This window comes from Mandrillus leucophaeus, unplaced genomic scaffold, assembly GCF_000951045.1.
Source record: "Mandrillus leucophaeus isolate KB7577 unplaced genomic scaffold, Mleu.le_1.0 Scaffold214, whole genome shotgun sequence".
NCBI classification, from domain to species: domain Eukaryota; kingdom Metazoa; phylum Chordata; class Mammalia; order Primates; family Cercopithecidae; genus Mandrillus; species Mandrillus leucophaeus.
This window is the reverse complement of record NW_012102188.1, coordinates 2,748,413-2,766,307: the sequence shown is the minus strand read 5'-3', so window position 1 is coordinate 2,766,307 and position 17,895 is coordinate 2,748,413. Positions and strand designations below refer to the sequence as shown.

At 43.0% G+C, this 17,895-nt stretch overlaps 1 protein-coding gene across 1 annotated transcript in view; it reads left to right on the top strand.

Moving 5' to 3' along the window:
- SH3RF3 (SH3 domain containing ring finger 3) overlaps positions 1 to 17,895 on the top strand; it is a gene marked incomplete at its 5' end in the record, with an annotated part of 156,937 nt that overhangs the window by 10,073 nt on the left and 128,969 nt on the right. The window contains one exon of the mRNA XM_011980555.1: positions 14,297 to 14,392. Within this exon, the coding sequence (XP_011835945.1) occupies positions 14,297 to 14,392 (96 nt within the window). The remainder of the gene's footprint in view (positions 1 to 14,296; positions 14,393 to 17,895) is intronic.

Sequence of the window (17,895 nt, the reverse complement as noted above, 5' to 3'; positions counted from 1 at the left end):
CTTCATATTTTTTCCTTTCCCAGAATGTCATACGGTTGAAATCATACAATACATAGCCTTTTCATAACGGTTGCCTTCACTTAGCAATTTGCATTTAAGGTCCTTCCATGTCTTTTCATAGCTTAATAGCTCATTTCCTTTTTTATCATTGAGTAATATGTCATTATCTGGATGTACCACAGTTGGTTTATCCATTCACCTACTAAACGACATCTTGGTTACTTCCATGTTTGGGTAATTACTAATAAAGCCACTCTAAACATCCATATGCAGGTTTTTGTGTGGACATAAGCTTTCAGCTCCTTTGGATAAATACCAAGGAGTGTGATTACTAGTTTGCATAGTAAAAGCATGCCTAGTTTTGTAAGAAATTTCCAAACTGTGTTCCAAAATTGCTGTGCCATTTTGCATTTCTGCCAGCCGTGAATGAGCGTTCCTGTTGCTCCACATCCTCATCAACACACTACACACTATACTCTCTGTATATCTCACTATGTATCTCATTGTAGTTTTAATTTGCATTTCCCTGATGACATATGATGTGCAGCATATTTTCACATTCCTGTTTACTACTTGTATATCTTCTTTGGTGAAGTGTCTTCTTTGGTGAAAGTCTTTGACTCACCATTCAATCAGACTCTTTTCTTCTTATTGTTGAGTTTTAAGAGCTTTTTGTGTATTTTACATAATAATTCTTTATCATAGTTGTCTTTTGATAATATTTTCTCCCAGTCTGTAGCTTGTCTTCTCATAATCTTGACAATATCTTTTGCAGAGTACAAATTACTAACTTTAATGAAGTATAACTTACCAATTATTTCTTTTGTGAATCATGCTTTTGGTGGTATATCCAAAAAGTCATTGCCAAACCCAAGGTCATCTAGATTTTCTCCTACATTATAGTCTAGGAGTTTTGTAGTTTTATATTTTACCTTTAGGTCTGTGATCTATTTTGAGTTCATTTTTGTGAGGGGTGGAATGTTTATTTCTAGATTTTTTTGCATGTGGATGTCTAGTTTTCCTGCCACGGTTTATTTTAAAAACTATCTTTTCTCCATTGTATTGTCTTTGTTCCCTTGTCAAAGATCAGCTGACTGTATTTATGTGGGTCTGTTTCTGGGGTGCTCCCTTCCATTCCGTTGATCTAGTTGTCTATTGTATTGCCAATAACCGTCTTCATTACTGTAACTTTATTTTCAATCTTGAAGTCATGTAATGTTGGCCCTCGTTCTTCTCCTTCAGTATTTGTTGGCTATTCTAGGTCTCTTGCCTCTCCATATAAACTTTAGAATCAGTTTGTCAATATTCACAAAAGAACTTGCTGGTCTTTTGATTGAGATTGTGTTAAATCTATACAACAAGTTGAAAAGAACTGACATCTTGACAATATTGAGACTTCCAATCCATGAACATGAAATAGCTATTATTTGTTTAGTTCTCCTTTGATTTCTTCCGTCTGAGATTTTTAGTTTTCCCTATATACATCTTGCACATGTTTTGTTACGTTTATACTTAAGTATTTCATTTGTACCTAAGTATTTCATGATACCGTTTACATTTGTGTCTAATGTAAATTGTATCATGTTGTAACTTTTAAATTTCATTTGTCCATTCCTGGTACAGGTTGAGCATCACTAACCTGGAAATTTGAAATCCAGAATGCTCCACAATCCAAAATTTTTTGAGCACCAACATGATGCTGCAAGTGGAATATTCCACACCTGACCTTATGTAATGGGTTGTAGTCAAAATGAAGGCACACAACACACAGTTTCTTCAGCATCCTCAAGGGAAAAAAGACCCTCCGAGGCCCCTTCAGCTGTGATATTTATTTTCCACACATGCCCAGATTCCCCCATGCAAGCACAACCATAAAGGGTCATAAAATGACACATGTGGAGCTACATATGCCAATGGCAGGTTCTCCACGTGCAAGGAGAGATTTCTATGACCATTGTTGATGAGGCAGATGATTCTGGAAAAAAATATTTTTAAAAGCCATCCAGCAGAATGTCTCCCCATCCACAGAGGACCCACTTCCTGGTCCCTTAACCACTTCTGATGTTTCCTTGCACCAAAAAAAATAAATAAATAAAATAAAATAAAGTATACACTTACCTTTTAATCAAAGTACAGCATCATAGGTAGAGATGAAAGCCTGCCATTGTTTGTTGTTGCTATTGTTTAACAGCTGATACAGGTATTCTGGAGGGGCTACTGTGCTGCTTAGTTACTCTGAACATGTAATTTTTTTTACTGTATTAATATGTCATTTTTTTTACTGCTAAATATGTATGTGTGAATAGTTGTAAGAATGTGATTGCTTATTGGTAGCATATAAATCCAGAGTCAGAAGTGAGGCTGATGCCACAACCACCACAGATGGTCCACATGGGTGACACCCTTTGCTTTCTGTAGGCTCGATGTACACAAACTTTGTTTCATGCACAAGATTATTAAAATGTTATATAAAATTACCTTCAGGTTATGTGTATAAGGTATATATAAAACACAAATGAATTTTGTGTTTAGACTTGGGTCCCATACCCAAGATATCTCATTATGTATATGCAAATATTCCAAAATCTGAAAACATCTGAAGTCCGAAACACATTTGTATCTCAAGCATTTCAAATAAAAGATACTCAGCCTGTATATAGGAAAGCAATTGACTTTTGCATATTAACCTTGTATCCTGCAACCTTGCTATAATCAAGTATTAGTTCTAGAAGTTCTTCAGTTGGTTCTTCCAGATTTTCTAAATAGAGGATCATGTCATCTGTAAACAAAGGCAGTTTTATTTCTTCCCCTCCAATCCGTACACTTTTTATTTTCTTTTCTTGTCTTATTGTATTATCAAGTATTTTTAGTATGATGTTAAAAAGCAGGGGCAGAGAGTACATTCTTGCCTCGTTCTTGATCTTAGTGGGAAAGTTTAAAGTTTCTCACCATTAAGCTTCTCATAATTAAGGTGAACTGTAGGTTATTTGTAGATATTCTTTATCAAATTGAAGAAGTTCCTCTCTATTTCTAGTTTACTGAGCGTTTTTATTATGAAAGTGTATTGGATTTTGTTAACTTTTTCTTTATTAATATGAGCATGTGATTTTTCTTCTTTAGCCTGTGGATATGATAGATTACATTTATTGATTTTTAAATGTTGAGCCAGCGGCCGGGCGCAGTGGCTCACACCTGTAATCCCAGCACTTTGGGAGGCCGAGGTGGGTGGATCACGAGGTCGGGAGATCGAGACCATCCTGGCTAATACAGTGAATCCCCGTCTCTACTAAAGAATACAAAAAATTAGCTGGGCGTAGTGGCGAGTGCCTATAGTCCCAGATACTCGGGAGGCTGAGGCAGGAGAATGGCGTGAACCCAGGAGGCGGAGGTTGCAGTGAGCTGAGATTGTGCCACTGCACTCCAGCCTAGGCAATAAAGCAAGACTCCGTCTCAAAAAAAAAAAAATTGTTGAGCCAGCCTTCCATACCGGGAATAAATTCTACTTGGCTGTGGTATGTAATTCGTCTTATACCTTGTTGGATTAAATTTTCTAATATTTTGTTGAGGATATTTGCATTTATGTTTATGAGATATATAGGTTTGTAATTTTATTTTCTTGCAATGGCTTTGTCTGCTTTGGTATTAGGGTAACGTTAATCTCATAGAAGTTAGGAAGTATTCTTTCTGTGAAGTATTCTTTTCATTTCTTTCAGAAGTGAAAGAGATTGTAGAGAATTGGTATAATTTCTTCATTTATATGTTTGGTAGAACTCACTAGTGAACTTATCTGGGCCTGGTGCTTTCTGTTTTGAAAGTTTATTAGTTATTTATTCAGTTTCTTTTTTTAAAATAGAGTCTTGCTCTGTTGCCCAGGCGGGAGTGCAGTGCCATGATCTCAGCTCACTGCAACCTCTGCCTGCCTGGTTCAAGTGATTCTCCTGCCTCAACCTCCCAAGTCGCTGGGTCTGCAGGCATGCACCACCATGCCTGGCTAATTTTTTTTTATTTTTAGCAGAAATGGGGTTTCACCATGTTGGTCAGGCTGGTCTTGATCTCCTGACTTCAAATGATCCGCCCACCTAAGCTTCCCAAAGTGTTACTCAGTTTATTTAATAGGTAAAAGCCTATTGAATTATCTGTTTCTTCTTGTATGAATTTTAGCGGATTGTCGTTTAAGGAATTGTTCCATTTCATCTGGTGCCGAGACCAGCTTGGTCGGGGAGACCTTAACCCAGCAGTGCTAGAGGATTTAAAGACACACACACAGAAATATAGAGATGTGAAGTGGGAAATCGGGGTCTCACAGCCTTCAGAGCTGAGAACTCCAATCAGACATTTACCCACATATTTTTTAACAGCAAACCCGTCATTAGCATTGTTTCTATAGATATTAGATTAACTAAAAGTATCCCTTATGGGAAATGAAGGGATGGGCCGAATTAAAGGAATAGGTTGGGCTAGTAACTGCAGCAGGAACATGCTCTTAAGGCACAGATCGCTCATGTCATTGTTTGTGGCTTAGGAATGCCTTTCAGTGGTTTTCCGCCCTGGGCGGGCCAGATGTTCCTTGCCCTCATTCCCGTAAACCCACAACCTTCCAGCGCAGGTGTTAGGGCCATTATGAACATGTCACAGTGCTGCAGAGATTTTGTTTATGTCCAGTCTTGGGGCCAGTTTATGGCCAGATTTGGGGGGACCTGCTCCCAACAATCTGGGTTATCAAATCTGTGGGCATAGCATTATTCATAATATTCCTTTTTTTTTTTTTTTAACATCCATGGGACATAGAGGGATGCCCCCTCTTTTATTTCTGATATTAGTAATTTGTGTCCTCTGTGTTTTGTAGTTTGCTGGCTAGAAGCATATGATTTTTATTGATCTTTTTTGTTTCATTGATTTTTCTCTATTGCTTATCTGTTTTCAATTTCATTGATTTCTTCTTTTATTTCTTCTTTTTATTTAATTTGCTCTTTTTTTCCCTAGTATCCTAAAGTGGAGATTTAGATTATTTATTTTAGATCTTCCTTCTTTTCTAATCAGTGCATTCAGTGCTGTAAATTTCCCTCTAAGCACTACTTTTGCAGCATCTCACAAATGTTGGTAAATTACATCTTCATTTTTATTCAGCTCAAAATATTTTTTAAATTTCTCTTGAGAGTTTTTCTAAGACCCAAGTGTTATTTGGAAGTATATTGTTAAATCTTCAAGTATTTTGGGATTTACAGCTGCTCTCTATTATGGATTTCTAATTTAAAGCCATTGTGGTCTGAGAGTAGACATTGTATGATTTCTATTTGTTTAAATTTGTTAAGGTGTGTTTTGTGGACCAGAATATGGTCTATCTTGATGGATGTTCCCTGTGGGCTTGAGAAGAATGTGTAATCTCCTGTTGTTGGATGAAATAGTCTGTGGATGTCAATTGTATCCAGTAGGTTGATGGTGCCATTAAGTGCTATTAAGTTCAGTTATATCCTTACTGATTTTCTGCTTGCTGTCTCTGTCCATTTCTGATTGTTAAAGTCTCCAGCTGTAGTATTGGATTCAACTACTTCTCCTTTTGTCAGTTTTTGCATCATGTATTTTGACACTGTTGTTAGGTGCATGTAATGTAAGGATTATTATGTCTTCTTGGAGAATTGACCCCTTTGTCATTATGTAATGCCCCTATTTATTCTGATAACTTTTCTCACTCTGAAGTCTGTTTTGTCTGAAATTAATACGAATATCTTTTGATTAGTGTTAGCATGTTACCTCTTTCTTCATTTGCTGTTAATCTACTTGTGTGTGTATATTTAAAGTGAGTTTCTTAAACAACATATAGTTGTGTCTTATTTTATTTTATCAACTTACAATTTTTAATTTGTATATTTAATTTGTGTATTTTCAAAGTGATGTGTGATACAGTCAGGTTAAATTCTACCATATTTGCATTATTTTATTATATTTGTTGCCCTTGTTTTTTGTTACATTTCCTATCTTTCACTCTTTTTCTGTCTTTTGTGGTTTTTATTGAGCATTTTTAATTTTCTATTTTCTCTCTTAGCCTATCAGTTGTACCTTCTTTTTACTTTTTTAAATGGTTGCATTGGAGTCTGCAATATTCATTTGCAATGAATTCAAGCCCACTTTCAAATAACTCTGTGCTGCTTCGCAAGCAGTATGAGTACTTGTAATACAAAATAATATTTATTTCTCTCTCCTGTTCCTTGTATCATTGCTGTCATTCATTTCTGTTGTACATGAGCATTGTAAGTATATGTAACACACACACACACACACAAGCATAAAATGATCAAATACATTGTTTTTATTTTAAATAGTTATTTGTTAAATCAATTAAGAATAGCAAAAATAATAGTTTTAAGTTTACTGCCATTCCTTCTCTGATGCATTGCCTTTCTTTCTGTAGACTGAATTTCTGATCTATATTATTTTCCTTTTCTCCAAAGAACTTTTTAAAAACATTTCTTGCAAGGCACATCTACTGGCAACGCATTCACTCAATTCTTGTTTGTTTTAGAAATCTTTATTTATGCTTCACTTTCGAAGGATAATTTCACAGGATACAGAATTCTAGGTTGGTAGATTTTTTCTTCTGTCAACACCTTAAATATTTCACTTCACTCTCTTGCTTGCGTTTTCTTTTGAAAATTCAAATGTAACTCTTTTCCTTTACTCCTTTATAGGTAACGTGTTTTTTCCCCTTTGGCTTCTTTCAGGATTTTTTCTTTATCTTTTATTTTATGTAGTTTGAAAGTGCTATACCTCGGTGTCATTTTTCTGGCATCTATCCTGCTTGTTGTTCTCTGAGCTTCCTGGATCTGTGGTTTGGTGTCTGAGAATAATTTGGAGAAATTCTCAGTTATTATTGTTTCAAATATTCCTTCTGTTCCTTTCTTTCTTCTCCTTCTAGTATTCCTATTACATATGTATAATCACCCCACAATTCTTGCTTTGAAGTTGTCCTACAGTTCATGGATGTTCCATTATGGTTTTTATTTTTTTTTTTCCTGTTTGCTTTTCCATGGTGGAGGTTTACTGTTGAGACATCCTCAAGCTCAGAGACTGTCTTTCCTCAGCTGTGGCCAGTCTCCTAATAAGAACATCAAAGGCATTCTTCATTTCTGCTACAGTGTTTTTGATTGCTAACATTTCTCTTCTGGCTCTTTATCTTTGCTTACATCGCCCATCTGTTCTTACATGCTGTCTAGTTCATACATTGAAGCCCTTAGCATGTGGATCATGGTTGTTTTGTATCCCTGGTCTTACAAATCTAACATCAGTTGCCACATCTCAATCTGGTTCTGATGCTTGCTCTGTCTCTTCAAACTGTGGCTTTTTTTTGCCTTTCAGTATGTCCTGTGATATTTTCAGACATGAAGGACTGATGGACTGGTAAACAGAACTGCTGTAAATAGGCCTTTAGTGCTGTGGGGGCCTTTGATGCTATGGGGGCCATGCGGCCACAAATGTTCTATAGTCCTGGGATCAGGTCTCAGTCTTTCATCTAGGCTGTGCCCCTGGCCTGTGAACTTCCCCAGTGCTTCTCAGTTTCACCCACTCCTCTGTAGGTGAGACAGGATGGCTACAGTGGGCTGAAGTTGGGTATTTCCCTTGCCCCAGTAGGTAAGGCTCTCATAAAACCCCAATGGGGGCCAGATGTGGTGGCTCACGCCTGTAATCTCAGCACTTTGGGAGGCCAAGGCAGGCAGATGACTTGAGGTCAGGAACTCAAGACCAGCCTGGCCAACATGGTGAAACCTTGTCTCTACTAAAAATGCAAAAATGAACTGGGTGTAGTGGCACACACTTATAATCTCAGCTACTTAGGAGGCTGAGGCAGAAGGATCATGAGACTCTGTCTCAAAACACACACACACACATACACACACAACACCCCAATGGGTGAGGCTCTGGTTAACTGGTTTATCCTGTATGTGGAGCTTATTGAGCACAGAATGCTCTGGCATGTTTCACAGTGGTTCCTCTTCCCCTCCCCTGCCAGAAGCATGAGTGGATTTTTCTCTGATACTCACTATGAAGACTTAGTGGAGCTGCTCCTTGAGGCACAATTCACAAAGGTGTGGGGCCCCCCAGTGACTGGGCCCCTGCAGTTCTTACCTCTCAGGCTGTCCACACTGAACCTCCAGCACGCATCATTTACAGTTCAGGCTCTCCTAACCCAGCACTGCTTCCCACGGAGGCTGCTGCTCGGGGATTTGTGGTATTTCCCTATTGATCTCTTCAATTTGGGGGGCAGCAGTTTGCCCTGTGACCTCAGTTCTCTCTTACAGATCGAAGAAGAGGAGTTGCTTTTTCAGTTTGTTCAGCTTTTTTACTCGTTGTTAAGATGGAGTGGTGACTTTCAGCTTCTTACATTCTAGACTGGGAGCTGGACTAAATGACAGTTACTGTGGCGGTTGTATTTAACTAAAAAGCCCCAGACACTGTTTTATTTCATTCGTCTTTGTATCAAGGAACATTTATGTTATTTAATTTTTTTAGCCTAAATGTAGAAATTTACAATTTGCATGTATCCATGGTCCCGGCTGTCGACTGTACTTGTAAACTACGATCCTGCCATCACAGGTATCCGTCCCTTTCACTGTTGCATTGCCTGGAAATCAACTTTCTTTACAAAAGAAAAGTACACTTTTGATACTTGGTTTTTCAACATTTAAAAAAATTTCAGAGTGGAAATATACGTGTCGTTTAGAAGCACAAGAAAATTGCATGCTCATAAGACAGTTCTCTTATGAAACTATTAAATACTTGGTATTCACTGAGATTATTTGAAAAATAGGAAAGAAAAAAATAAATATAAAAGTGTTCTACCTCTTCTATCTCCTAGAATTATCCATTCTTTAAATTTTGGCATATATATTTTCAAACTTTTTCTAGATGTGTATATATATATATTTAAAATATTTTAACCAAAAATAGTAAAATTAATGATGACATTCCACTTTATGGACACCATGCAAATGGATGTGTATCTTACTTTGCTTTTTTCATTTAAAAATAACTATTAAGTCCGCTAAGTAAATTACAGTACATTCATATAATGGAATTTCACTGTGTAGTTAGTGAGGGAGATCTGTATGTACTGTCACTAAATGACCTTTAGACTAAATTAAGTGGAAAAAGGCAAGATACAGAAAAGTGTGGTGAGTTCGCTACCATTTATATCTTTCTAAAAGATATGTATGTTTGTGCATGTATATATATACGTACTTGCGGAGAATATCTCTGTGCTTCTGGAAGGCTCTACAAGAAACTTTCTGGCTGGGCATGGTGGTTCATGCCTGTAATCCCAGTACTTCAGGAGGCTGAGGTGGGAGGATCACTTGAGCCCAGGAGTTTGAGACCAGCTTGAGCAGCATAGTGAGACCTTGTCTCTACAAATAATAATAAACAAAATGAGCTGTGTGTGGTGGCACACGCCTGTGGTCCCAGCTACTCAGGAGGCTGAGTGGGGAGGATCACTTGAGCCTGGAAGGTGAAAGCTGCAGTGAGCTGTGATCGTTCCACTGCACTCCAGCCTGGGCAACAGAGCAAGACCTCATCTCAAAAATATATAAATAAGTAAACAAAAAGAAACTTATTAATGATTGCTTTGTGGAAGGTAAGCTTAAATACCAGAGATCAGGACTGGGATTCGTTTTTAAAATTTATTTTATTTTATTTTATTTTTTGGGACAGAGTCTCACTCTCACCCAAGCTGGAGTGGAGTGGCACGATCTTGGTTCACTGCAACCTTCGTCTCCCGGTTCAAGAGATTCTCGTGCCTCACCCTCTAGAGCAGCTGGGATTACACGCACGTGCCACTGTGCCCTGCTAATTTTTTTTTTTTTAATAGAGACAGGGTTTTGCCATGTTGGCCAGACTGGTCTCGAACTCCTGGCCCCAAGTGATCTGCCTATCGTGGCCTACCAAAGTACTGAAATTACAGGTCTGAGCTACTGTGCCCATCCTGCTTTTTGAATTTTTTATTTATTATTATTATTATTATTTTTTGAGATGGAGTCTTGCTCTTGTCACCCAAGCTGGAGTGCAGTGGCGAAATCTCAGCTCACTGCAACCTCTGCCTCCCAGATTCAAGCAATTCTCCTGTCTCAGCCTCCCAAGTAGCTGGGACTACAGGCACATGGCACCATGCCTGGCTAATTTTTGCATTTTTAGTAGAAACGGGGTTTCACCATGTCAGCCAGGCTGGTCTTGAACTCCTGAACTCAGGTGATCTGCCCACCTTGGCCTCCCGAAGTGCTGGTATTACAGGCATGAGCCACCGTGCCTGGCCTGTTTTTTGAATTTAATATTAACATTTCTCTTTTAATTTCCATTATTTCTCTCCTATATCATTTTTAATGACTGAGTGTATTCCATCAAATGCACAATACTGTAATTTATTTAACCCATCCCTTTTTGCTTTGCATTTGTCTTTAGTTTTTCTCTAGTTTAACAAACACTATAATGAATGTCCTCAGTGACAAATCTTTCTGCACACTTGATTTTTCTTAGAATACAGTTCCTAGAAGTGGTATTGTTAGCTCAGAGGTTGCACAGGCTTCCAAGGCTTTGATATTTGACAGGAATCACCAAAGTGCCTGCCCTACATTTATATCCCCACCAAAAATGGGAAAATGCCTGTTCCGTGCATACTGGCCAGCACTGTGAGTTGGCTTTATGTTTCTCATTGCTAATTTGACAGGCAAAAGGAACAAAAGGGGACTCTTCCTGTTTAAAACTGTGTTTCTTTGATTAATGGCCAGGTATGCCATTTTAAAATATGTTGAATGGAAATTTGTTTTTCTTCTTTCAAGAGTTCCCTGATTTTTGGCCTTGGCCTGTTTTTCTCCTGAGGTATTTGTCTGCCTTTCCACTGTTTTTTTAAGTCTTTATATAGTAAAGACGTTAAGCCTTTGTCTCTCATGTATCCTGCAAGTACTTTTCTAGTTTATTTGCCTTTTTGCTTTGTTTCTGCTATTTTTAACATCAAGTATTTAGTTTTGCTGTAGCCAAATCTTTGTTATCATACCTTGAAATACATTCCCCCGTTCAAGATTAAACATCTATTCATATTTTCTTCTTGGACATTCAAGTTTAAATCTTATGGAATGAATTTTGGCATATGCAGTGGATTAGAGAACTAATTGTATTTTTTTAATGATTAGCCAATTTTAGTCACATTTTCTAACTGATTATTGCTGGTATATGAAAAAGTCAATGGTTTTATCCTAAAATTGGCAGCCTTTCTTAAATTCTTATTCTAATATTCACTTGCTTCTGTATTTTTCTAGGTCGAATTATATACCCTTCTTTCTAATATTTATACTTCTTGTCTTATTTTTCTATTTATTTGGCTCTAATTTCTAGACCAGTGTTAGATACTAGTGTGGATAGCATGGTATTTTCTTTAAAAAAACAAACAAACAAACAAAATTAATCTGGTATTTTCTTCTTTTTGTTTTTAACTTCTATAAAATTAAATTTCTATCTCATGATATTTTGCTGTTCTGACTGCTCTGACGTGTGGGAAGCCTTTGGTTACCTCTCCCTTTATGTGATCAGTGAAGCCTCAGGCTCTTAGGCTGATCTGAGCTGGGCCAATCATGTCTTGGGCCTCTGCTGGTGGTGAACTTGAGAGGCAGGTCAGTCACAAGAGTTCTGGAGCATTCTGTGGGTGCCTCCCCCAAGCCAGGGCTCCATTCTAGTGCCCTCGTGGTGATTAGAAAAGCCCCCCCGCCACACTCGGCCGGGCGCGGTGGCTCACGCCTATAATCCCAGCACTTTGGGAGGCCAAGGTGGGCAGATCATGAGGTCAGGAGATCAAGACCATCCTGGCCAACATGGTGAAACCCCGTCTCTACTATAATACAAAAAAAAAAAAAAAAAAAAAAAAATAGCCGGGCATGTTGGTGCACACCTGTAGTCCCAGCTACTCGGGAGGCTGAGACAGGGGGATCGCTTGAACTCAGGAGGCGGAGGTTTCAGTGAGCTGAAATTGGGCCATTGCACTCCAGTCTGGCGACAGAGCGAGACTCCATCTAAAAAACCAAAAAAAAAAAAAAAAAAGAAAAGAAAACAAAGAAAAGCGCCCCCACACTCACAGCTGAGCGTTGCTGGAGGGATGCTCTGCTAAATGCCCCCAGACGTGAGGCTGACTTTTGGGCCATGTGAAGTGATATGATGCTCTTAGAATGCTTTTTACGTTTTCTGGCCTATAATGTCAGTTGGAAAAAGTGGCATTGTAAAGCCATAAATGTTTTTGGTTTGGGTGTTTTTGAAGCTGGGGTTTTGGGGGAGAGGATGGGGAAAGTGAGGGCTGTGACTGCCTCTGGTGGCCCCCACGCTCTACTTGTTCTCCTGGGAGAGGGCGGTTTGGAAGAGGCGTGGGAGGAGCTTCCCAGCACAGAGCCAGGCCTGCCCTCTTTCTGTGTGATCCCAGATGGGCTGTCCAGCTCTGTTAGATCAATGCTGCCTCACCTCGAATGGACACCAAACCCTATGGCCCCCTCGGCTCCCGGTGAAGCAGTTTTCTCTGATGATTTCATGGACCCCACCAGCCTAAAACATCTCTCCCTTTGACCCCAAAAGAGGCCTATAAGTCCCGAATTGCTGCTTTGCATTAGAGCATCAGAGGCTCCTTGAAAAGGTGGGCGGCACACTCAGCTCTGACGGGCTTCTCCATGAGGCCGCTCTTGGCCATCTCCTCCTTAGCCTGTTAACGTCACACATGGGCCAGCTGGTCCAGCAGAGAACAAATAACGGGGCAGTGTAGGCTGACAGGCCTTGGGGCGTTCCATGATGCACCTGGCTGCCGAAGGAAGGATGGTTCTGGAGGAGGGAACAGGGGTTCACCAAAGGCTCTTGGGGTGACACCCATCTTGCCCAGGCCATTGCTGTGGTGGTCTCTCTCTCTCTCTCTTTTTTTTTTTTTTTTTTTTTAAGATGGAATCTCGCTCTGTCACCCTGGCTGGAGTGCAAAGGTGTGATCTCGGCTCACTGCAACCTCTGCCTCCGGGATTCAAGAGATTCTCCTGCCTCAGCCTCCCAAGTAGCTGGGACTATAGGCGCGCACCACCATGCCCGGCTAATTTTTGTGTTTTTAGTAGAGACTGAGTTTCACCATATTGGTCAGGCTGGTCTCAAACTGCTGATCTCAGGTGATCCACCCACCTTGGCCTCCCAAAGTGCTGTGATTACAGGCGTGAGCCACCACGCCTGCCCGTCTGTCTCTCGTGACACTTGCTGCAGCTGTTATCTCCCTCCCCCAGGGCTCCTCTCTGGTCACGTCCCCCTGTGAGTCCCCATCTCTCCTCTGTCCTTTTCCTCTCCCTCCCTCCCTCCCTCCTTCCCACACTGCCCTGCCCTTTGTCTCTGTGTCTCCTGGCACCTGTGACAGTGTCCTGAGTATTTCCTTCCTCGATGACTTCCCATCTCCCAGTCTCAACTCCCCCGAAAGCCCGTCTTTCCTCCTTGCTCCCTGCCTCTTCCTTTCTCCTTCCATCTGTTTCCACTTTGTGCATTTGTACTTGGTATTGTTTAATATTCCAAAGAATTTAAGAGGGTTATTGAAAGCTTTATGTGCCCACGACTCTAAATAAATGTAGTTGGATTGGGGTTTTTTTTTTTTGTTCTTGGATGGAGCCAGAATCTTAAAGCCTTTTCTGTTTAGCTGAATTTATTTTTATTCCAAATATTTTTTTTCATTAAATAAATAATAGGAGTTGCATTTTAAAGTCCTAACTGTATGGTACATTGCCAGGCTTTCCCATTTGGGGCTTTTTGCAGCTATTATCAGTAGTGTCAGAAAGAGAGGGTTCTGGCCGGGTGCAGTGGCTCACACCTGTAATCCCAGCACTTCGGGAGGCCAAGGCGGGCAGATTGCCTGAGCTCAGGAGTTCAAAATCAGCCTGGGCAACACCATCTCTACCAAAAAATACAAAAATTAGCTGGGTTTGGTGGCACATGCCTGTCATCCCAGCTAATCGGGAGGCTGAGACAGGAGAATCGCTTGAACCCGGGAGGCGGAGGCTTCAGTGAGCTGAGATTGTGCCAGTGCACTCCAGCCTGGGTAGCAGAGCGAGACTCCGCCCCTCCCTCCAAAAAAAAAGAAAGAAAGAGAAGGTGCTGCTGGGTGAAGATGTCAGATACCTGCATGGATGATGCACTCTTCTTGGACACATGCCTTGGAATCTCTTCCGAGCCTCCACAGTACTAACCAGTGTCTTGTTTCCTTTTGCATTGTGTGTATGTCCATGTGTTTGTGTCCACGTTGGACCCGGAACTGCAGGACGAGATTCTGACGGTGCTCAGGAGAGTGGATGAGAACTGGGCAGAAGGCATGCTGGGAGACAAGGTCGGGATCTTCCCGCTCCTGTACGTGGAGGTAAGACTGTGCCGCCCCCCCACGTTTGGCTCCTTCTTGCCCACCCTTGTTTCACTACAGTGGGGTCACCTGACGTCGAAACCCGTTTTCTGAGAGAGAAAGAGGATCCTCCACAATAGCCTGTAGCCAGAGAGCTGCTGGGTGTGGGTTTTCATTCACCTCACGGGGTCGGTGCTGTGAGCACTGCCTTGGCCAGTTTTCAGTGGTCTGTCCCAGGACCGGCTGCAAATCGTCTCACCATGTGGGCAGTGACAGCAGGGCTCCCTTGTGCGCGTTCCCCGTTTTCTCAAGGGACCCGTGCACCTGGCACCCATGTTTCTGAAACCCCCACAAGTGCAGCTGCTCTTTTCTCATGAGCTCCAGAGGAGAAGAACCTGTCCCAAGGCAGCATTTTCCCTTCCCATTGCACACGGATTGGAAGGAACCGTTGCTGGCCGTCTGCAAAGTCCTCCTTGGACTCTGGGTTATTGGGCAACTTCCCTGCCTGAGAGGCACCACAGCAAAGGTGCTTTGAGGCTAATTCCAGACCTACTCATTTCTTTTCCCTTTTCTGTAACTAAAGCACCAGGTTTCTAGTGAGTACGTTTAGGGTAGCTGCTGCGCGGGGAGCATCTTAGCACATGTGTCTTTAAAACACCTGCTAGCGTCGGGCTGTGTGTGTGTGTGTGTGTAGGAGTATTTGCCTATGGCGTGTATGCCTGCCATTTGTCAGTGCAAGGCCACACGTGCACATTGGTGAGCTGACCGCATGCTTTCATTCCTGTAACCACCAGTGTCATCCCATAAGAGGGGCTTCAGTGGATGCTTCCTGAGTGCTTGTTGTGTGCCAGACCCTTGTAAGTACTAGATCATTTAACCTTCTCAGCGACAATGGCATGTGAAAACCGTGAATGGCCCTGCTTTACAGATGAGCAGAGGTGCAGGAAGGTTATGTAGCATTCTCAAGGTCCTACAGCCGAGGAGTGGCAGAACCAGGGTTTGGACCTTAGGCTTCTTGGCCCTAGACTCAGCCGGCCCTTTGCTCTCCTGCCCTCACACCATCTCCTGCCTCTCCACTGTCTCTAGCTAATGAACTGCAGTTTACTCAGCTCAGTGCCGGGCTCCATGTATCCCCCCTGCCTAACACACTTAAGGGCTTCAGAGTTGGCACCGAAAGCCCACGGGTGACACGGCCAACTTTGCCATACCTACCAAGCAGTGTGCAGATACTTAAAGATGTTTGTTTAAAACATCTGTCAATTCCCCGTTGCCTACAGGATAAAGTCCAAGTGCTTTAGGGTGGCATTCAAAGCCCTTTGCAGTTAGGCCGTAGTCTCTTTTGCAGCCTTGTCTCTCATTTCTTACCCTCTTCCCCAAATATTCGGGACCAGTAGTTCTCGCACATTTAGTTTGAATGTGCTGCCCAAGCCATCTGAGGCCCTCCCACAGCCATGGCAGATGATTCACACACACACACTGTCCTGTAAGATTCACATCTGCCCTCAACACTTTGTGAGTTTCCATGTATTTGCACATTTGCTTCAGCTTTTCTGTCCTGGTGCTTAAGACCAAAGAACTTAATGCCTGAATACCACTTACAGTGCTGTCCAGAAGTCAGAAATTTGAGTTCCTGGGCATTTTTTATCTGGCGAAACTTTTTTCTCCAGGCAAAATCTTACTGGGATGCCCATCATATACATGAATGTTCACAGAAACTTCATTACGATGGCCCCAAACAGCACACCACTCAAGTGTCCGTCAACAGTGGGATGGCTGAGGAAAACGCAGTATATCCATACAATGGGATGCTAGCCCACCGTAGGTGTGAATGAAAGAGTAATGCCTTTAATGGCATAGACAAATCTCCAAGACAAATTTTTGAAAGAAGTTAGACATAAAAGTATGTGCCGTATGGGTTTTTCAGGAGGTTCAAAAGCAGGCAGAGCTCCTCTGTTGTGACAGAAGTCAGAGCAGTGGTGACCTTGGGGATTCTGACCGGAAGAGGTAAGGAGGTTCTGGGCTGCACAAGGGTTTCATGTCCGGATCTCGGGACGGCTGCACAGATTATGCAGCTGTGAAATGGTGTCCCGTTAAGGTTTGTGCACTTCTAACTGCAATTTCAAAAGCTAACAGCAAATCTTACAGGGCAGGTAAGATCTTACCAAGGCAGCTGACAGCAGCAGAGGTGGCTGAAGCCTGCGTTGGGCCCCTCAGCCCCTCCTCTGGAAGAAGCTGTCAGGCGCCACTGGGAGTCCGCAAGCGGGTTCAGGCCTGAGACCCAGTCCAGCAGGCCGTCATCTCTTCCTGGTTCCACAGGCACACTCAGAGACAAACTGAGGAGTCAGTCGCATCTGTGCCTGCCTGCGGCATGACTGCCTGTGGGTCTGAAAGCCACCTTAAAGCCCTCCTCCCTCAGGGCCGTGAGGAGGGCTCCACAGCCCCACCTGCCCCCACACCCACTCACAGCTTCTGCCTCCACTCTTGAGCACAGCCCGTTCTACCCACCTGGATAGGAAGCCCTGGACTGTCCTTGAGGATCAGAGACGCAGACCTCCCCCTGAGCATCCTTGGGCAGGGGCCCCACTGCCCCTCCTGCCCCTTCCTGAGATGGCTGCCCATGCAGTGCTGGCCCCACGTCACACACCCATAACCTGGCGGCCTCGGCTCTGACACAGGCCCTGGGGCTCTCAGCAGCCACGGAAGACCAGCCTGAGCAGCTGTTTCCTGGGACTTTTCATTCCTTTTGTAGTTACTGCGTGCACACCACACACCGCATGGATCCTGGTGGATCGGAAGGTCCTGGTTTGGCCCAAACTGCTTGCCTCTGGGAGGCTGCACAGGCATTTGAGGTGGGAGCTTAGGGGTTTGGCAGGGTTCCTGAGAGAGTCAGACCCACCTGCCAGGAGGGAGCCTGGAGCCTCTGTTCTGGGCTACTGCGCAGGCAGCTGGCACCGTCCCAGTGATGCTTGTCCCCTGGTGCATGAAGGAATGCAGCAGACCCGTCGCCTCACACTAGAGGGTATCTTCTTTCCTGCTCACTAAGCTTGGATTGCACCAAGGTCCCCTCCACAGCCGCTCCAGGTGGGATCCGCGGGCATCCGGCCGGGTTCTGCCCAGCACACAGCTGCCCTGTGGGCTTCACCGAGGGACTCCCACCTCGCCTGGCCTCACCTGGCCTCAGCCTGCCGTCAGCGCGGTGCAGGCCATGATGCTAAGCCCATGGTGGATCTTACAAAGTAAATGTGAGTGTGCCCTGCACAGTGCTCTCCCTCCGTGGCTGTATCTCCGCCTGGGCCTGCCAGTGGCACCGTGAGCTGAAGGGCACACACCTGGCCTGGAGCCAGCCTGGCCTTGCACTGCTGCGGCTGCTTTTGGAGGAGGTGGACCCCGCCCTGGACATACCTACATTTCCCTCTGCTGTTCTGTAGAAATAATCCTGTCTCCACATCCCCTGGCGCCCACCTGCCACCGGCATTCATTCACCCGTGAGCTGCTGGGCACTGCTGCCCCTGGGCACTGACCCC